Source organism: Camelus ferus, chromosome 9, assembly GCF_009834535.1.
Source record: "Camelus ferus isolate YT-003-E chromosome 9, BCGSAC_Cfer_1.0, whole genome shotgun sequence".
Taxonomy (NCBI): domain Eukaryota; kingdom Metazoa; phylum Chordata; class Mammalia; order Artiodactyla; family Camelidae; genus Camelus; species Camelus ferus.
Genome location: NC_045704.1, coordinates 51,236,404 through 51,258,558, shown reverse-complemented (window position 1 = coordinate 51,258,558; position 22,155 = coordinate 51,236,404). Strand labels below are relative to the sequence as shown.

The following is a 22,155-nucleotide window of genomic DNA, read 5'->3' as shown; positions in this document are numbered from 1 at the left end:
AGTCAACTTGGTCATAAGAGTATTGGAAATGCCAAAATGGTGTGCCAGTTTTACCACGAATGGGGCACTGTCCTGACTGGCTATTTTGTTTGAAAAGGCGACATGCTAGCTCTTCGCCCAAAAGACATCCAGAAGGGATGATGATAGCTATGTGAAATGTCTTTAATACTCAAGATCCTAGATTTCATTAGTAAAATAGGAGTTTGGAAGGTAGAGCCGTTTGATTCATATTAAACAATAAACCCCAAATTGAAACTCTTTGACATTTCCTTTGGTTTTTCTTCAGCTATAATATATATTTGACCATTTGACCATTATACAGCACTATAGTGGTTGTTAAATATATAGGTATGTATATATGTATATCATTTTATATGTATGCAGATATATCTTGTTAATCTATGTTTCTCACAAGATTACTCAGGTTCTAATCACATCTCCCTTTGACCAGATATTAGGAAAACTCACCAGGTTTCTTTGGGAACGAATATTATTGATACTTTTTTTTTTTTTTAAATCTGTACCACTGCATATTATTTGCCAGTGTTTACAGAATTAGCAATACACACAGGCAAGGCTGAATCAGTGAAGGATATTAACCAAATGATGCCCCAAGGGATAGTAAAAAATTGACAAACCTTTTGCTGTGTGACTTTGTCACATAGAAGGTTTTCTTTTGTTAGCTTTAAATTGATGATCTGGGGCCTGAAGTTATCTTTTCCATCTCATGTGAGAATGGAGTCAATAAATATTATAAATCAAGGTCACCTCAGTATAGACTGAGTTTCCATCGTTCATAATGACTTAGTTAAATGCTTTTGGATAATGATAATAATACCAACAGAAGCTAACTTTGAATGCTTACTGTGTTGTGTTGAGCACTGTACATTGTCTTGCTTGATCTATTAACAACTCTTAGCAAAGTCATTATCAGTAATGAGGTGTGTAAGAATCAGTCTTGATTGCTTGGTTGACTAGAACCCCCATCTGTCTGACTCCAAAATCACACGTAACAACCATGCTGTTTTAGGTCTCATTGATATCCTTGTTTAATTAGTTAAGTGGAGATAAGGTACTTTCTAAGAATATCCATGCTATCAAGACTGATTTTTTTTTTTCTCAACATATCCCAGTTGGATATATCTCAGGGAAATTGTCCTGTCTTAAGTCCCAATGTATCCTTTCTCCTGATTTTCTGATTTCTTTCAAGAACTTTTTTTTTTTTTTTTTTTTTTTTTTGCTGGTGAAGATTATTTGAGGTAAAATGTATCTTTGGCCACTGCCCCATTATCAGTAAGAAATAAGCATAACTTTCAACTCTGTGAAGACAGGTGATCGTCGCTGACTAGTAAGTTTTGTAGCTTTAACACTCACCAGAGAGCAGACACTTAGTAAAAACTTGTTGAATATTATGGAATGAGACTGTGGGGAAAGTTTTCAAATGTATTGACTTTTCCCATGTCAGTAGGCCAAGCCCAGTCACTTGGATGGCTGTAACTTCCAGTACCATGTCAAACCCTATGTGGTTGGGTGAAGTCCATCTTCTTAGACAGGACAGGACTCACCCTTTTTATTTTAAGTATATACGTATTTCTTGAGCCATGTTATATTTTTCTTGGCATGAATGTATTCAGAGGCATATTGGTTTATGTGGCAAGATCACAGATAAACATGACCACTAACAAGGATGTGTTATCACCACAGTACACCTCAGGCCGGCTGTCTGGTGGATGAGCCCAAGCAAACAGGGCAGTATAAATATCCGGACAAACTACCGGGCCAGATTTATGATGCTGACACACAGTGCAAGTGGCAATTTGGAGCAAAAGCCAAGTTATGCAGCCTTGGTTTTGTGAAGGTATGTTTGCTTGTGATTTCAAAGTTACATTAAGATTCTGTAATGTGTCCGTGTACCTAACAGAGATATAAACATTTGGTTTGCGAAGGCCAAGGGTTAGAGTCTGGGTTATCTCTAAAATGTCAGTTGTTTGGCCTGATAATTAAGTGGCAGTTTTACTGTCAATGAATTATCCAGGCGTATCCCCCATAGACCTTGTCTGGCTTAAATACCATCAGACCACATCCTTGGAAGACAGTTCCTCCTCTGTAGATGAAGATTTTTATCACATGTAGTAAATCTGGGTACAATAGTTTTCACCTACTGCTCATACCTGTTTTTGTTATCATTGTGTTTCATATGCCCTTTTCACATAATCCATATTAGATCATCAACACCTTAAAATACATACGTACGCCTTTTACAGTGATATGAACACCATCGTTGGCAGCCAGCTTATTTCTGGTATGTCAGAATTCAGGATGTATCTTGAATAATGTTAATATGATTTGTGTGTCAAGTCTTTCATTCATGGAAGACTTACCTTTTGTGAAAAAGATACATAGGAAAAAGCAAAAGTCTAGGATGTAGAAATGAGAGCAACAGTTGGTCAGAAACTACATCACTGACAGTCTCACCATTGCTAAAAAGTAGAGTCATATTTAAGCTGGTTTATTCCCAGTACCCAAAGGGAAACATGGAAATTCTAGGTATCCAGATACATGGAAATTATGGAGGTCCTCTTCCCATCTCTGTTCCTATTCTTACTCCTCTTCCTTTTTCACCACCACTATCATCATTACCACCGTCATCAGTGGCACCACCACCATCACCACCAAAAGCACCACCTCCACCATCACTTCCACCGTCCCCACCATCCACCAGCACCTCCCGCAGTTGCTAAATGAGCCTCTGCTCCGCATAAGGCATTCCACTTAGAGACTTACTTTAGTTTTCCTCAATCTTCACAAAAATGTTTTTGAAATGTGAATTATCACCACTTTTTAACTGGAGCTCAGAGAATGAATTCCATTTGCCCAAAGCCTCAAAACTTTTCAATGGTGGAAGCTACACCAAACACATCAGCCACCACGATATTAAGCTTCCTTCTTTTTGTTAATACCAGTGTTTCCTAGACTTCAACATTAACATCCATTCATTAACAATGACCATTATTAGTGGTGCTGTATCTCTGTATTAGTACTCACTTGTTGCTTTTCTATAAATCGACTCACTTGAAAAAATGGAAGTCCAGTCCTGAGAAATACTACCCACCAAATCACAGGTTTGATATGGGATTACATATTTTTCGAATGCAATTTTAATGTATAACTATTAGGAAAGTATATTCGTACACCATCCCCATTTTTTGGGTGTGTCTTCCATGCTACAGGGATCTTCCTTTGGCAAATGGCTGGTGTCTCATATTTTTAAATTAACAAATTCACAGTAGTTTCTAATTGCCTGTGAGGTTGATGCTTTCGGCAGAAATCAATAGCCATTCACTTTGTTGAAAGAGTTTACCTGCTAACTCTGTCTCCTGTCACTCTGTTCTTCGAGGATTCATTAGCTTACTCCTTCACTAATCAAATATTTATTAAGTGCTTACCATTGCAGCAAACTCACAAATGGTGATGACTTTGATTTTCTTTAGAAATATAAAGGAAGCTTCTAATTACTATCTTCACTTTAGGATCATATATTCAACATTCATTCATTCATCAGGTTGCCTGTGTCAGCTGTGTGCAGGGTTTAAACAACTGTCCTGAAATGAATAGATCTTTCTCTGAGACCATACCATATTTTTGAAAGACAACAGCATCTCAGTGTGATGGGTTTTCCTGGGAAGTGGTGCAAAGGGAAATGGAAATTCCAGAGAAGATGGAAAAGAATGAAGAAAGGCACGGAGAAAGGAATGTCTGGAGGGGTAGGAAGATTTGCTTGAGAGAGAGATTGTGTAAGATGATTGTTTAAGAAGGTGAAGACAGAGGAGGAGGGTAATAGCTCAGTGGTAAAGGGTGTGCGTAGCATGCACAATAGCTCAGTAGTAGAACGTGTGCTTAGCATGCACGAGGTCCTGGGTTCAATCCTCAGTACCTCCACTAAAAAAAAACAAACAAGCAAGATGAAGATGAAGATGAAGAAGGTTGAGTTGGTTGGTGGATCCTGAATATGGAAGATATTTTGCTCCCCATGGTCTAGGGGGAAAAGAACCTACTTGTAACTTGAACCACGGCCCTACCTCTGAGACTCATAAATAGTTCTCTGCTAGGCCCTAAGTAGGAGGGGTTTCCAAAACACCAAAATCTCCTGTTTCTCCTGTTGGTCTGAAGAGTTGGGACCAGCTCCAGGGAAAGGATGATGAAGCTTATTTTCAAGGTTTCGTTGTCCTGTCATTATCTTCCCTTTCTTACCTTTTCTCCTCACTGCTGACTTTTTTCCCCTGTGCCTCTTTGAAAGGCAGTTTTGCATAATAAAAGCACCCAAAAAGGGAGGAAAAAAGGAAGTCATTCTCCAAGTGTCCTCTCCAACAGCAGATACAGTATATCTGCATCTCCTGGATCTTGTTAGAAATGCAGGTGGTCAGGTCTCAGCCAGGCATAAAGAACAGGAAACTGGGTGTAGGACCTGGCAATCTGTGTTTGAATGTAGCGGGTCTCGGTGCCCCTGATGCATGCTCCAGATGGATGGCTACGGAGCCGGACAGTCTATAATTTTAAGCGCACTCAAGCACATGCACCCACACACACATACCCACATCCACACACCCCTACTCCTGGCTTTTGGAGTTAAATAGACCTGGGTTCAAAGCCTTATTCCACCACTTCCTGGAACTCTGGGCAGATGACTTAACCTCTCTCAGCTTTGGGTCCACATCTGTAAGGTGGGGACCATCATAGCTCTTCTCAGATAATTATGAGGATGCACCGCTCCGTAAATAACAAGGGGTTTTGTCTCACCCTCCTCCTCGTGTCTTCATCAGCATCATCACCATCACCCTGGCTGTTCTCCCAGTGGCCTCCTTGTCTGTGGGCCTGGAGCTGGCTGTTTTTCATGCCTTGTCCGCCTCCCTTCCTCTCCCCACCACACTTTTCTTTGTCCTTGGCACATCATGCTTGATCTCTGTTCCTTTTCAAAGTGTTCAAGGAAATGAGTCGTTAGTTTGGCTGATGGTTCTACATTAGTTGGACACACCTAAGGGATGGTAACCTCCATAAGCAACTGGGGAGAACGTGCATTTGATTATTAGGTGTTTACTAAATGCTTCCTGACTCAGGGAGGGAATCGATGCTGTTGGCTGGAATGCCCTAAGCACAGGAGACTCTGAGCAGTGCTTCCCATGCTGGTTACTTTACCAAGTGAGAAATGAGCAACCCTACTCCACACCTCAGTAGCTGGCAGTCACTGTCACAGAGCAGGAGCTCGGCAATGTTCATTTATAGACATGCCAGGAGGATCTGGGGCAAAATCAGAATTCTGGGGAAGGTATTTTGATTCCAGTGGACTATTTTCAGGTCTGTCACCTCAGAGAGTGTGTCCTTCGAAGGAAAAGTCATACCAACATGTATTCATTCTTTAAAATTTGTCAATTTAATGAGTAAAGGGGATCAGAGGGTACAAACTGTTAGTTATAGGATAAATAAGTCATGGGAATGTGAGATACAGCATGGTGACTCTAGTTAATAACACTCTGTTGCATATTTGAAAGTTGCTGGGAGAGTAGATCGTAAAAGTCCTCATCACGAGACAAAAAAAAAAAAAACAACTATATATGGTGGCCGATGTTAACTAGACTTATTGTGGTGACCGTTTCACAATATGTACAAATACCAAATCATTATATTGTACACCTGAAATACAATGTTTTAGGTCATTTATACCCCAGCAAAAATTGTTGTTAAAAGAACTGGACATTGGGATCAAAGAATGGAGAATAAAGAGAAACTCTTTGTAATCTACTAAATTTACTACATCACGTTTCAGCTTCTGTTAATTTTCCCCCAGGAACTTAAGTTCCAACTGTAGTGATGTCCTGGTATGTTTTTCCTATGTTTATTGCTTTCTTGTCTACAAGCTCTTGTCTGCATGCTTTCCCACTCTGGAATACTGCATGGCCACCCATGTGACATGTATCTATCATTTTTTATTATTGTTAAAGATTCAGCTCAAATGTTACCTCCCATTTTTCCCCAAGATTTTTTAAAATGGAAGTATAGTAGATTTACAATGTTGTGTTAGTTTCTGGTGTACAGTGTAGTGATTTAGTTGTATATATATGCATATATTCTTCTTCGTATTCTTTTTCTTTATAGATTATTACAAATTATAGAATGTAGTTCCCTGTGCAATATAGTAGGACCTTGTTTTTTTTTATATATATAGTAGTATTTATCTGCTAATCCCAAACTCCTAACTTATCCCTTTACTCCCTTCCCCTTTGGTACCCATAAGTTTGAGGTGGGATGAGAAGGGGACTCTATGTCTGTGAGTCTGTTTCTGTTTTGTAAATAAGTTCATTTGTGTCATATTTTAGATTCCACATCTAAGTGGTATCATATGGAATTTATCTTTCTCTGACTTACTTCGCTTGGTATGATACTCTCTAGGTCCATCCACATTGCTGCAAATGGCATTCTTTTTTTTATGACCGAGTAGTATTCCATTGGGTATATATACCACAACTTCTTTATCCAGTCATCTATCAGAGGACATTTAGGTTGCTTCCATGTCTTGGCTATTGTAAATAGTGCTGCTATGAACTTTCCCTAAGGGAGCTCCATCTCCACCCTGTGTGTCACCTTCATTAACTTGTGATGCTTTGTTTTTACTGTCTGTTATCTCTTGCCTCAGTCGATGGAGAGAATCTACAGTGCCTCGCATGTCCCTGGCATATTAACAGATGCTCAGTAATGGTTTACTGGATTTACAATGATCACCAAAGCTCACATAATTTTAGCACTCCCATGTTCATAAAGTGGAAGATTTTACCTCCGTTCCCTTCTCATCCCTCCTCAAGGAAGCAGGGGTGACTTCTTTGGGAGAAGGAGAGGAGTCAAAAAAGACTCTGGGATTGGGGGCTCGAGCAGCTAGACATATGGGAGTGTCATAACATAAGCTGGAAAGGCTGAACGTGGGACAGGTCATGGAGGACAGCTGGGAAATTTTGTTTTGGATGTGTTAAGTTTGAGATGATTTATAAAATTTGATTTGCTAAGACCATCAACGTTTTTAGCCTGTCAGATTTCACTTGAAGGGGTTTCTGTTCTTAAGACAAAACTGGAGAATGTGGCCAGCCTGGGACAGGACAGAACACTGACAGCATTGAGGCTCTTTCCTTCAAAATCACATCCAGGCAACGTGAGACCTTGTAGTCTCTGTGGTTGTTTTCGTTTTCCCTTAAATTATGACTTAGGTCTGGGGAATTATAGATAAGGAAAAGTTAGACGAGAGTGCTGGGGTAGGGAGAAGAGAGAAGAACGTGCAAAAAAGTGCAAACTCTCATTTCTGTTTACTTTGAAAGGGAGCTTTCTCGGAGGGCTCTGGGGTCGTCAGAGCAAGTAGTTGGCTGTAATTTCATGTGACTTCTGTACTTCACCGCAAAAGAAATAACATGTTCATACGGCCTGTCGCATTTCTCTCTGGAATCCCTGTGTTTTTGTGTTTTATTTTCCCAGTCTCCTCCAATGGCCCCCATTCCATAGCCCTGTGGCTTGGCGTTGGCTCTAAGAGGGAAAACAATTGAATTCCGAAAGCCTTTCTAACTGTGGCCTTAACTGCTTCCATGGTTACCTCCCATTCCTCCATTTTGATGTAGATTGTCCTGTTTTCACCTTAACTTGTCCCCCTGAGATCCAGGGTGGCCGAGTATGGGAGCCCACGGTGATGATAGACCTGACTGCTTTGTTGGCAGGATTTCTTGGACTTTCTGCTCATGTCAGTTGCAGGTCCATTTCTCTGGGAAACATTTCCATCTTGTGTCTGAGGAGCTGTTTTGAGATCTGGAAATGGTCTGTGTGGTGTATGTCTGGGGCGGCTGCTGGTGGTAGTGTTTCCAAGCAGTGTCCTGGAGATGTTCCCATTCTTTTTTGAGTGGGGAAGGATTGTATGATCCACAAGACCAGGCTCACTGCAAATATCTCTGATTTCCTTGTGTTTTCTTTTCTCAGACCCGTGGAACACTTTTTCTGTGAAATATTTTCTAAGCCTGTTCTTGTCATATCTTCTAACTGTGAAATGTATATTAACTGGAATGCTTGGAGAATTGAATACCTGGTTAAATTGAATCTTCAGGGTTATGACAAGTAACCACAAAAATCATTTTGCCTCTCTCCCTGATTGTTAATATTTTCCCCAAAATGTATATGTTCATATTTCTACCTTAGTCAATAGAATATGGCAAACAAAACGGAGTGACTTTGACGATTTGTGATTTTGACTTTCAGTTAACAACATAATTCTGAAGAGCAACTTCCCCTGTTTGAGCTGGAAGGAATCTGGTTCAGTCCCTTTACTTTACAGATAGGCATCTGAGCCTGGAGAAGTCGAGAGCTTTCCAACATCCACTGTTGCCACATCCAGGTCCAGAACAGTGGTCAGGGGCCTGGACTCTGGAATCAGGCCAGTTTGACTCCTGCTCTGCCACTTAGCAGCTGGGTGACTTGACACCTTGGAAGTGTCAGTACCTTGTTCAGTTTCCTCATCTAAACGAGCTAAATGAGGTTAAGTGTTCCCCACTAAGTGGTGTTAATGACAGTATTCATTTGCTATGGCTGTGATAATAAAGTTTCACAAACTTAGTGACTTAGAACAGTCAAATTAATTTTCTTATCGTTCTAGAGGTAGACATCTGAAATGGGTCATCACTGGGCTAGAATCAAGTGTTGGCAGGGTTGGGTTCCTTTTGGAGGCTCTGTTAGAAGAGAAGCCATTTTCTTGCCTTCGCCAGTGTCCCAAAGCTGCTGACCTTCCTTGGCTCATGACCCCTTCCTCCATCTTCAAAACCAGTAACATCCCCCTTAATCCTCTGCACACTGCCATCTCTCCGGTTCTCTCCTGTCTTCCTCTTCACCATTTGAGGACCCTTGTGGTTACCTTGGGTCCATCTGGACAATCTAAGATAGTTTCCCCAGCTCCAGGTCATCTGATGAGCAACCTTAATTTTATCTGCAACTTTCATTCTCCTTTGCTCTGTAACCTCACATAGTCACAGGAAGGTTCTAGGAATTAGGACATGGTTGTTTTGGGTCACCATCCTTCTGCCTATGACAATTTAACACAGGAGTTCGATGATTTCTTAGATCTAGTGTGAGAATTAAATTGTCTAAATGCTTGAAAATTAAAGATGAAGATGATGATGATGATGATTTACACCATTTATCCTTGAGAACAGCCCTGTAGAGGCACTAATTTTATCACTTACTCCCAGATGAGGAAACTGCAGATTAAAGGGCTTCTGTAACGTGTCTGTAGGTCATGCAACCTGGATTTGAATCTGAGTTGGATTATTCCAGTCTTAGTCTATTCTGCTTTGATGATGATGATGATGATTAGAAACCAGATCTCTTAGTTAAAAGCCAAATACTCTCTAAATTAACTATTGTTACCTCCCAGTCATTGCTAAACACACATAAATACACAGGTAGTGCAGAAATTTCCTGCTTAAACACCTGCTAGAACATGTTACTGGTTACCTGGCTACTACTGACTTCACTTACCTCTACTTTCTGGATAATGTCCCATTGCAGCCACCTCAAAATACAGTATTGCATACAGCAGCTTCAGATATTTCTGCTTTTATGGTATCATCACCCTTACCAGCTCCTTCTTTCCTTCCAGGACATTTGCAAATCACTTTGGTGCCACCGAGTGGGCCACAGGTGTGAGACCAAGTTCATGCCCGCAGCGGAAGGGACCGTTTGTGGCTTGAGTATGGTAAACTGCATACTTGTTAGTTTTTAGTTCCAGAAACTTGATCAAGTGTAGAACCCAGACTATTTGTACTGTGACCTCAACATGGCATGCTTTAGCTGCGTGTATTTTCTGGCTTCTCTGTAAATTAGCCAGCGTATTTAGCAGCTTTTTAAAAACTCCATGCTAATATAACTGAGTTGGCTCAATTGTGTAAAAAGGTTTGTTCTTCCCTTTTGCGTTTGTTTTCCATTTTTAGATGGGGGCTTGGGTCAAAATATTTCTATTTCAGTGAGTGGGAGGGTTTCATTGTCTACTGTTTGCCTTTTAAACTTGATTCAGGGAGCAGATGTTTCTTTTAGTAGCAAAGTAAGGACTGTCCCTCCATACAGAGCCTCTACCGCTTACCTCACAGGACCAGTCATTGAGCTTCTGTTACGCCAAATAGCATCCCATCCCTTATAGCAACATCTCTTGAAGAGTGAGCTGCATCTCCATCTAGGCCGTACCAGGAAGTCTTTGCTCCCAAGTATCTTCAACCCGAAGAGCCATTTCCATTGCAGAAGATGATGGGAGATTTCTGTGCTTTGAATGAAGGACTCTCATATGTTAGTTTCCTTTTTTTCCCCTTTCCGCATAGAGTCTGGAGGGGAAGGTGCACTTGAGGTACTAGTCAATGATCCAGATTTGGGGCATAACTTTGAAAAATCGTGACGGGGAAGCCGTGAACGATAAGAGAACTGGAGATGTTTCAGGTTTTTTGGTCTCTGCCATTGGCTTTCTTGAGGCAGCCAAGCCTATAAGGAAGAACTGGCCATTTAAAGTGAATTCAATTCCACCAAAATTGATTGATGGGAAGATAGTAGTGACCAGAGACTCTAGGGCAACAGGGATAAATAAAGTTCCATTTTACTTCTTCAAACATTGACATTCCAATGGGGAAACCTGTGAAGAAGCCAATAACTTTTTTTTTAAACATACCTTCTTCAAGCACATAGTTGCTATGAAGGCCCAAATAAATGACAAATGACTACTCCCGGGAATTAGCTGTGCACTTAGAATAAGTGGCACCCTCAGATGGATGTTGGAATTTCAACTGGAAGTTCTTCGGGTGAGTGAAAGAGAAACTTTCGGGAAAGATCAGCAATAAAGGCAAAGACACAAAATAAGTGAATGTTCAGAAAATGCTTTCTGAAGTCTGTTATGGCACCTGTTCAACACCTCTTAAAAGATTTGTGATTTGTAACTCTTCATTTTAAAGAAAATAAGCATCTGAAAAATTGAAGCATCATGGGCAATTCTAAATCAGATGTCCTGGTCTTAGGAAATCCCGATAAGGATTCTCATTGAAGACGTGCGGAAGACTGTTTTAGCTGTGATGGTACAAAACGACAAATGAACATATAAGTCACGCACAAAGCATTTTTATTTTTGAAGCCTCAAAATTTAGAACTCGCAACTTGAGGATTAGTGGGCATTCTTTCATTAGGAAAGCAACGGCATTAGACACAAGAGGGAGGTGTGAGAAGATTTATGTAGCTAATGAGGAAAATGTGATAAATGGTACAGGTCTAAGGTTCATTATATAAATACACCAGGGATCTAGCTCTGCAGGGACTAAAATTCCTCTGGATTAGACTTCAGTTAATACAGCATGAGGCAAATCAGGCCAGAAATGAGAAGACAGAGGTCCTAATACCACTCACCCCATCTCCCTATTTTAAAATACCAGACCACGGTTATATACGCTGGGGGAAAGCCCTCAAGTGTCAAGTCATCGTTAGGAGAAAACATTCCAATAGCTTTGACCCATCATCAGTCCAGTGTGATTACCCTGCACTCGTATGTATGGTTCTCAGAGTCTTCCTTCCCTTGGGGATGGAATTGGCTACTTATTAGACCATAAACTTCATGAGGCCAACAACGCATCTTACTTATCTTTACCTGGACTGTCTTGCAGAGTAGCGGTCATGCCATATTTTGTTTGTTTCTTTCTATATGACTGAAACCCACCTGAATCCTCCCTGGTCCTTCAGGGATATTTGTGCCATGAATCCTGGGTGAATTGCGAGGATGTGAAAGTCACATCGTTTTATCTAGATGATGTATCCAAGGAAAGAAAGTTTTGTGCTTGCTGTGTCTATCATAAAAGATACTTGCCCCAAACATGGGCAAATGTAATTTGAAATTAAAAGCAGTGATAGAAATATATATGGATAGCTCCACATAACTATACATGTTTATATATACATACATGACATTTTATATGTAGAGTTTTACATGGATGTGCAGATTGTGCGTGTATGTATTTCTGTATGTTCCTGGTTTCTCTGCTGATTGAAAAAGCCAGAGGAAACAATCTCTCAGCAGCTTAATACTAGGATCAATACTGTAATAAAAGGAAGGCAAATTAATTGAAGGATTGGAACAGACCTAAAAGCTGTATTTCTAAAGAAAGAAATTAGAGTTAAGATGCACAGTGAGTAATTTGCCTCCACGGTAAGAAGTCTACGTGTCCTGCTCAGGAGCTTAGGCTACTGAGTTTAAATCCAGTCTCAGCTCATTGGGTAGTTAGCTGGGTAGCATTTCTTTGCTAAATTTCTCTCCTTCAGAAAATAGTTATGAACTGCTAGGTGCTTTGTGAGGGTTCTAGGTAGGTAGTGTGTATGAAGTCTTCCCCCATCCTCCAGCCCATTTTGTTTTTGACACCTAGACGCAACTTAAAACTGTATCTGCTTATATTGTTGTTGATTTTGTGACAGCCACTGAGCTCAGTCCAGGAGAGACCCAGCCGTTCCTGATGGGGAAGATGCAGATTCGTGCTCATGACTGACAAAATCCTCAAATGACCTATTGCATGCCCACCTCAAAGTTCCCCACAATGTTATACGACTGCATGTGAACTCTGAAGTGGCAGTTAATCCAGGGAAAAGAAAAATGGAAAACAGAAGAATTAATCAGCACATGGCAAAACTTTGAAGAAAGGAAGCAAGAACTTGACCTAGACAAAGTGCACTAGCAACCAAGCCTCACGAGAAACAGCCACAAAGCCAAGTCTGTCACAGGGGAAAAGTAGAGATTTGAAAGCGACACAGCCTCCCCGCAATTCTGTAACCAAACCCCAACTCCTCCGCAGAACCTGGCTCGGTCCAAACCCCAACCCTTTGGATTGAATTGCAGAGGCTTTTAGGAAAGTGTGCAGTTAGGCTAAATCATGCAGAACTTGCTCATCATAAAAGCACCTGCAGGAAAAAAAAAAAAACCCACTCCCAGCAGTGAAGGCAACCCCCAAGGACAGAGGTGACCAGCAGAGCTGGACTGGATTGCAGAGGAGAATTCAAGTGGAAAGGTTGGCACAGAAAACAGCTCTGGCCTGGGCTTGAACAGAGCACCAGCACAGGAGAGACTCACAGCTAACTCAGAAAGGACGCTCAGCTCAAAGTCATCAGAGGGTCCCCCGTAGGGACCTTTCACATGGGCAGAAGGGCAAAGGGTGTGACCTGTAAGAGCAATGTGCATAGCCTGAAAGCTACTCAGTGTCATAAGAAATGCTCGATGGGGATGGTTTGGAATAAAAATGTATGCAGAATTAGATCTGTTCTTCTGATGTGATAATCATCCAGGGTGATACATTCTGTGTTCGCATCTGAAAAACTGGTTTCTCTGGAAGGAATGAGTCCAAGTGTTCTCTAAGCAGCGTTGTTTCCAAAGGTCAGGGAAGGCTCTGTGGTCGTTCTGTTTGCACTGCCTCTCTCTGTTGGGTGGAACCATATCTGAACACCGTCACCTGGACAGCTCACAAACCCTGTAATACTCAACCGGCCAGTGACAGATGCCCCTTTTCTCTAGATGTCAGCCTTTCAAAATGCACATGGGGCACCCCGTGTTCCAGCGCAGCCGGCAAAGATGAGAATTCTCTCACCGCATCTGAGCCCTCCCGTCTGCCACCAGACTTGTTTTTCCTGTTACCCTGCAGGTGTTCGCAACCTCCTCCTGCTTTCCCAGATGGACTCTTGACGGGAACATGTCACTTTTTTTTTTTTTTTGCAGTGGTGTCGGCAAGGCCAGTGTGTCAAGTTTGGGGAGCATGGGCCGCGGCCCATCCATGGCCAGTGGTCCGCCTGGTCCAAGTGGTCAGAGTGTTCTCGAACGTGCGGTGGAGGTGTCAGGTACCAAGAGAGACACTGCAATAACCCCAAGTAAGGCTCTGATGAAAGGTCAGCACGTGTAAGGCGTGACCCTTCAGCCTATGACGTACTGCACATTTGCTCTGTTTTGCTCACGCCCGTTTTCAAGCGTAGTTTTCTGCTATCTGGCTAATAACACTTAATAAGTGTTTTACTGTTTGCATGTAAATGCTACATGCACAGGACGAGGGAGGGGGTCAAACTTCGGAACAGCAAATGAGTTATTCTCTGTGTGATTCTGACGATCAGGACTCCAGTAATGGTGTCAACTACTTTCTGCATCTAAATGAGAGCTACACAGTCACCCAGCCACGCACCTGGGATATTATAGAGCAGGGATGCATGGCTGGTGGACCGTGTGTGTGTGTTTCAAACTGATGAACTGGAGAAAGTATGCTGATTTTTGCCTTGCAGGAATGTGCATCCACATGTGTTGACAGATCTGCCTGACTTTTCAAGAGAAACCAGAAATCCGAAAAAATGCTGTGTGTGAAATATCCCAATTTTTAAAATAGTGACAACAAATTCAATTTTCTTAAAAAGAAAGAAAGGAAGGGAGGGAGGGAAGGAGGGAGAAAGGAAGGAAGGAAGGAAGGAAGGAAGGAAGGAAGGAAGGAAGGAAGGAAGGAAGGAAGGAAGGAAGGAAACACTGTGAGGACTAATCAAAATGTCTCTGAGTTGAAACTCACTTATGGGCATCTGTGGGCACCGTCTGGTCTAGTCATACTGGGATTCTGAGCTGCTGCCTGCGCTCTGTGAAAATGAGGGTGGTTTTGTGTCACTTTTCTCTCCCTCTGATCCCCACATGAGACATGTGTGATGTTGAAAGAGCCCAGACCTGGGAGATAGAAAGTTACGACTCTAAGTCCTGGGTCTGCCATTAATTAACTGTGTGGCTTTGGGAAGGTCACTTGAACTTGGAGGTTGGGTTTATGCATAAAATGGAGATAATCCCACCTTGGATAGTTTGAGGGGATGAGAAGTTGTGTCTGTAGAATGCCTCACCCCCTGGGGAGCATCCAGTGGGCATTCACCGAAAGGTTCAGGGGTCCATGTGGTTTTCATTATCTTCATCCTAAACTCACCAGGAATGCAGGTAACAGAGGGTCAGCCCTTAGAAGGAGTAGGGAGAGGCTTTATTGATGAAACTGGACTTCAGAGAAAGCCATGGAGTGAGAAGGTGATGGAAGCTTGTGAAAATAGTAGATTTAGTTTTATTTTTACAGTTTTTTTTTATTGAACTGGAGTTGATTTACGATGTTAGTTTCAAGTGTATAGCAAGGCAATTCGGTTATACATATACATATATATTTTTTTGGATTCTCTTCAATTATATGTTATTACAAGAAATTGAATATTGTTCCCTGGGCTATACAGTAGGTCCTTGTTGTTTAAAAAATAGTGAATTTAGTTTTTCAGCATATAAGTAGTGGCATAGCACGGAGATTCGGAACACAGACTCTGAAGCCCAGTACCTGGGTTTGCCTCCTGGCCCGCCCCTTCCTACCTGGGTGGCCATAGATGACTTATTCTGCCTGCTCTAGGTCCCTCGTTTGTAAAAATGGGGTGATGATGGTTCCTACCTCACCCGAGCTGGTATTTGTAAAACGCTTTTAAAAAGTGCCTGGCATGTTGTAAGCACTGCGTAGAGGTTTGGTGGATTGAGGATTTAAATAAGTAATGAAACTAGAGCAAGAAGGAAATTTTTAAGACAAATGGTACTTCATCGGAGTCAGCATCTGAGCTGGATCCAGAGGCCACTTTGTTCCAAAATACAAGGAAGGATTTGAGATGCTTTCACCATGGTTTGTTTGGGTCCTCTTTAGAATATCCCAGGCTGATGTGGGATTTCTCAGCTTTGGCATTTTAGGCTGAAATTGTTTTACCGGGGGCAAGGTTTGTTCTGCACACGGCAGGGTGTGTAGTAACACCTCTGGCCTCTACCCACCAGATGCGAGTAGGATGTCTCTCCCTGCCCCCAACCTCGAAACTGTGACAGCGACAAAATCTCCAGATGTGGCCAAATATCCTGTGGGGAGCGAAGTCATGCCCAGTTGAGATGCACTGCTCCAGTCAGACCCAATAACTAGGCAGGGAGGTTTGTCATGCACGTACAGTTTATACGAGATTATTAAAGCCACCCTCCCCAGACTTTGAATGTCATCCATGTCTTGGATAGAGTTGCTAGAATCATCACACTACTTTGCATTTTTGCAGCGTGTTTCACAGATCTGGTTTTCATATATCGCAACATTTTACAATCACGGTATTTTCCCAGGAAAGAAATAGATTACCTAATTTAATAGCTCTGCTGGTCAAGTGCATGAATGGCACCCCTGAGGTTTAAATTAAAACCTCGCTTGTATCTGTGGGATTGAGAACTCTCATCATAATAGGGCATTGTTCGTGGAAATATCATACTGTAATTTTGGAGATGCCTAATAAAGAATTAATCACTCGAGAGCTTCCACTTGGTGCAGTTTTATCATTTGAAACAAGATTCAGGCTCATCAGGACTCTGCTGGCTTTAATTATGCACCAAGTCACAAGTAAAGCAAGTAAACCAACGGCTGTCTCACGACAATTGAATCCCTTGTTCTCCATTCTTATTTCCCATTGTTGTAGTAAGGCTGTTTTTTTCTCCCTGTTTCAAGTTCCTAATTTCTGTCCTTTCTTCAGTTTAAACATTTGGTCTGTTCAGATCACTCAGCCTGAGCATTTTCATTGTTTCACGTGAAACGCAACGTGAGCTTTTCTGTTCACATAATGATGGTTTTCCCAGAACCTATTTCATTTCATTAAAAAAAGAAAATGAACTATTTCTGGCTGATGCATGGATGTATCAAACTTTTCAGCTTCAAAAGAATTGAAAGGTTACCTGGTTCTGGAATGGCCGATACCAGACACATCTGGCCCTTCCTTGATGTCTCAGGTCTGCAGAAGACCTTCCTAATTGATCGGAACCTTCTCAAATCACTGCTGCAGGCATGTGCCTCCAATCAGGCCAGAACAGATACAGGAGTTGAAACCTGTTGTTTGATCCAGTAATTCTGCAAGTGGGCAACCAGGGGAGGCAGAGGGTCCCTTTCAGAGTAGAAGCCCTTGCACGGGTCACTGAGCCGGCGATGGGAGCATCAGACCAAGATCCCACTGTCCTTTGCTATTTTCTTCTGGTTCCGTGTAAGAGAGCCTATTGAAACCCCTCTAAACCCTGTTTAAGGAAATTAATAGTGACGATTAAAATAGTGATAGGTAAACATGCTGAGGCATTCTAGAATTTTCCTAAAGCATGAGTCTGAGAAAGAATCATATGCCAACTAGAGTCATAGCTCTAGCTCTAGAATGATCATTGAACCAAATCTCTGGCTGGTTTTCCACCCGTGGTTTCCAGGCTCAGCTGTTTATTAGAATCACCAAGTGTGCTTTAAAAAAACATGGATTTCTTAAAATTAAAAAAAAAACACCGATTTCTTGATATTCCTTGATACTCTTACTGAGAAAGTCTATGGAGGGGTCCAGGAATACATACACACACACACACACATGAATACACACACACACACACACACATATGTATAAATTATCTGTATGTAAATATATATGTATATATAAAAATATATGTGTGTGGATAGGTGTATGTATGTATATATACATATTTGTTAAGCAGAGCTTCTCAACTGATTTAGTGATCAGCCAGCCAACATTATAGCCACGTGTAGTCAGGACTTGATAAATTCCGCAGAAGCAAGTATGGGTATACTTTGTAGTAGTTTAATATAAAGACAAAGTCATGTTTTGCCTAGATACTGTTTTCTGACTGTTTATATTATTGTTTTTAATCATAAAAGACTTACTATTTGCAAGGGACACCATGGTAGAGTTTTCTCTTAAGCTGCAGGAAAAAAAAAAGTATCTGTATTTGAGGGTTTGATGGCCAAGTCAAAATTCTTGCCAGTCACTAAAAGCAGAAAGCGTTTTAAAATAGTTACCATTTATTTGTGCCAGCTCTGCTCTAGACTCTGCTCTCAGTTCATTACAAACATTCTCTCCGGCAATCATCACAGCTGTCCTCATTTTACAGATTAGGAGGTTAACTAAAATTGCCTAAAGATGAGCTGGGAGAGGCAGAGAATGTTTACATTGAGAGCTGCTCCACCATCAAAGGCCAGCGTCTAACTTCCGGGCATCACTGCTCCCTCTTCATCTTCTCCTTGCCTGGTCCTTCTTTCTTAACTTACATAAATGCAAGTAGAGCAGAGGCGAAACAGCACCCAGGAGAGTCCAAAGGTCTGAGGTTGAATTTGAATTCTGTTCTGTCTCTTTCCGGCCGTGACCTTCACTCAGCAAGTTCTAGAAGCCCGACCAGCCGTTTTCTACTTCATCTCTATAATGAGGGGCTGGCTGTATAACCTTTGAGGTCTTCTCCATGTTACAGTTTCTGAGTTGAAGAAGTAATGTATGTGGCTTATTTGTAAAATCTCAAAATGAAGCTTATTTGTAAAATCTCAGACAAGAAATTCTTACACTGAGAAAGTTTTAATTAAGCCTTGTAAAGGTGACCAGCAATAGAGGAAGGCTGTCACATGACACTTGAAGTTTTTTCTAAATGCCTTTCAGCTAATGATTTAAGAAGTCTTCTGGGATTCGATCTAGTGCAGTGACTGCTGAATGTTTTAGTAGTTGCTCCAGAATGTTTTGAAATAGCATAAAAATCTCATGCTGGTGGGGCGACATTTCCCGTTTCTGTTGAATCCATTTTAGCACGCAGTTATAGGAGGATTTGATAAAATATGTCAAAGCAAATCCAGGGGTGTTTTATAGCATTCTTGTGCTTCCTACAGAGACAAGGAATTTTAATCACATAAATTTATGAACTTGGAGCCTTCTTTCGTGTTACATGTTTGCATTGAGCTTTTGTAGGAGATGATCTATAGTTGGGTTTTAGCCTTGGAAGAAAACTACAAAAAAGTAGGAACGAAAAGAAGCAATTGCTCTGTGCCTGGAGTCAGCTGAGTCAGACATGATTGTAGCTTTTAGTGTGGTGGATGCTCCTTTTTTCTTTTATTCTGCTTTCTGGTTTTTGCAGTCTTCCTAGCACGGTCTTAAAGAGCTTGCCATCAGATCATCATTATTTATGTTATAATGAGAGTCCCTCCTCTGGAAATCCACTTCCCATTGTGCTTGGCAGGAAAGGAGCAGGCCACCTGCAACGTTAAAAAGTGATTATGCAGATGAAAACAAGGCGATATCTTTTTTTTTTTCTCAGAATTTGGAATCCATTAGGATAAAGCACACATGAGTTTAACAATCATCAAAATATCAGCTCAGTGACGGACATGGCTGGATTAGAAAATAGGACAAGTGGTGTCTTCAGTGTCCTGACTGACCTTCTATGTAATGGCAGGTGCATTGCAAACTGTAGGAAGATGAAGAGAGTGTTCAGGGATGGGAAGCAAGCTGGAGAGGAAGTTGGGTGTGCATTTGAAGAGTGCTGATGCCAACAAAAGGGGCATGTGTGTTTGCAAGTGCAGCACACAAGCACACATCTACATTAACAGGAACATTTAGGTGTAATTACAGATTCCCTAACACGTGAGATGATAATGATGAGTGTCAAGAATATGCTTTTATTGGTCTTTCTGGAAATCACTGGAATGTTAAAACTGAATCAGAGACGGCAAATGAGTTTGATCTAACAAGGCAACTAATGAGCAGTGATAGTGGCTGTTCAAGGGTTATGTTGAGAGAAGAGAGAAAAGAAAAACTCCTGGATTGATTAGTTATGTCTGCCATGGGTGCAAGAAGGGTTGCACCATGTTATATGCTACATATTTCCATTCTTATAATAGACTGTATTCGCTGCATACACTGTGACAATGACCATTTTGATTGCCTTTTCTTATAATATTGCCTGTGACTACTTGTGAGTCTTTGATTGCTAGTATTCGTGTTCTTTGATTTTATTTTTAGACCTCAGTATGGTGGCAAGTTCTGTCCTGGTTCTAGCCGTGTATATCAGCTGTGCAATATTAACCCTTGTAACGAAAATAGCTTGGATTTTCGAGCCCAGCAGTGTGCAGAATATAACAGCAAACCTTTCCGTGGATGGTTCTACCAGTGGAAACCCTATACAAAAGTGGAAGGTAATTTGGTCTCTCTGAACCTCAAACAAATATGTCTCTACGTGAACAGTAATGTGAGTGAACAACACAGAAAAAAAATTGCTGCCTATATAAAAGAGTTTCAGTGTTTACCTTTCATTCCCAAGACCTGTCCTGGCCCCGTTTTTCATTCAGTTCCATGGGTTTTGTTTATTTTTCCACACTTTTTTTTTTTTTCACAAGACGCCCTTTGCCTCCCACATCTTTAAGCTGAAGCATTCATGTGTTTGGAATGTACTTACGTTTCTAAACTTACCTTTGACATTTCAGCAATTAAGTCTCCCAGGGATGATAATTGAAATTGGTATGAATTGTCCAGACTAAAAACTCATGAAACCGTGTATGCCCCGTAGAGACGCCATAGTCGGTAACTGACATGGTAGATAATTACAAACACGGGAAAGCCGTGTTCACACACACACATCCTATGAATAAAAAATGTCTCAATACTAGGTTCTTGGTACTTAGTATAACTTTAATGGCTTATATTTTATCTTTTACATGCGTTTGTTTTTATTTTGCCTCAGCATCAAAACATTTATTTTAGTTACAATATGCACAGAGTACAAGTACACACTTTAATGTACTTTCTGTTACCTGTGCAGAAGAAGCTGTCACTGTTCTGGGTGTTTTCTTTCCATCATTTCCATTCACATGCTTTATCAGAACTCACCCATCTTCCCTTGGAAAAGGGGACACAGGTGAATCCCAACTGTGCATGAGTAGAATGGGAGGGGACTCAGTGATAATTCATGGGAAAGACGGCTGAGGGCTGTTCCTGTGCAAATGCTAAAAATGAACCTGTATTATCATTGACCATAAAGGAGCTCATGTCTTCAGAGACATCATTATAGTAAGTAGCATCTCCGAAGCAAAGGAGGTGATAGTGCAAATTTGTTCAGCGCCAGCCCAGCAACCACAGGAGCGTGGATCTGGTTCTGGGTCCAAAAGCTGTTTGTCGAAAAGCATAGATCGAGCAGACATGAAAATTCTGAAATCTGTGTCTTAGGAGGAAGCAATGAAGGACTGACAGATGTTTACTATAGGAAAGAAACGAGTTACCTTCAAAAATTCAAAGAGAGATTTAACAGAAGAAGGTTTCGATTTACTTAAAATTTCTTCCAAGAGCAGAATTAAAATAGGACCCAACGCTCAATTAATAGCTACATAGTATTACATGATGTGCATAAATGGACTGCAAGTTATCCAATTGTTCCTCTGGTCTTTTAGGCATTTGTTTATTTTCTGCCAAGTGTTGCTGCGGTGAAGATACTTTTAGTTCATTATACTAAAGAAATAATCATGGAGGCAAATCACACACACGTATATATATTCTTTTTCAGATTCTTTTTCATTATAGGTTCTTGTAAGATACTGAGTGTAGTTCCCCATGCTATACAGGAGGTCCTTGTTGTTTATCTGTTTTGTATATAGTGGTGTATCTGTTAATCCCAAACTTCTGAATTATCCCTACCCGCCCCCCAACTTCTTCTGTATTTCTAACATACTAGTTCCTAAACTTTCCCAGGAACCTATACTGGAAAAACAGAACTTTCTAGAACTTGTTAATTCCTGGGAATGGTGGAGGAAAGAGAGGGTCTGTCTTCCAGCTCCATAATCTCACATGCACAGAGTAGGAGGTGTGAAATAAAAGTGTTGTTAGAAGAAATTCCTGGATGAGAGAAAAATGGACTCCATCCACATGGCTGCTTGTTTGAACTAATAATTGCACTTCTCTCCTATTTTGGCCTTTGTCTTTTTTTATTGGGACGTTCAATGAAGCACAACCATTTGCAAGCTGTTTACATGTTTATCATAAGACTGTTGTCAGGGATGTCAGGTCTCATGTGGGAAACGTCATCTGGAATTCCTGGCCAAAACAGAACTCTTTCTATTTAAGAAATTGGCATAATAACTCCTTTCTGATAACAAGAGCTCTGTAAAGATGATACGTCTTTATTTTTGCCTGTGATACCAGAAACTTCTCAGGGACCTAATGGTCAGTAGCAGTTACATTTTTAGCCTCAATGTTTATTTTATTCACTCCCTCTTCATGATATGA

At 41.1% G+C, this 22,155-nt stretch overlaps 1 protein-coding gene across 7 annotated transcripts in view; it reads left to right on the top strand.

Annotated features, from left to right (window-relative positions):
* ADAMTS18 (ADAM metallopeptidase with thrombospondin type 1 motif 18) overlaps positions 1-22,155 on the top strand; it is a 189,343-nt gene that overhangs the window by 127,000 nt on the left and 40,188 nt on the right. For 6 of the 7 annotated variants that reach the window (XM_032486789.1, XM_032486787.1, XM_032486785.1 and 3 more), the window contains 4 exons: positions 1,705-1,858; positions 9,674-9,769; positions 13,796-13,944; positions 19,903-20,075. In XM_032486789.1, the coding sequence (XP_032342680.1) occupies positions 1,705-1,858; positions 9,674-9,769; positions 13,796-13,944; positions 19,903-20,075 (572 nt within the window). The remainder of the gene's footprint in view (positions 1-1,704; positions 1,859-9,673; positions 9,770-13,795; positions 13,945-19,902; positions 20,076-22,155) is intronic. The other variant, XM_032486788.1, reaches the window with a different exon arrangement.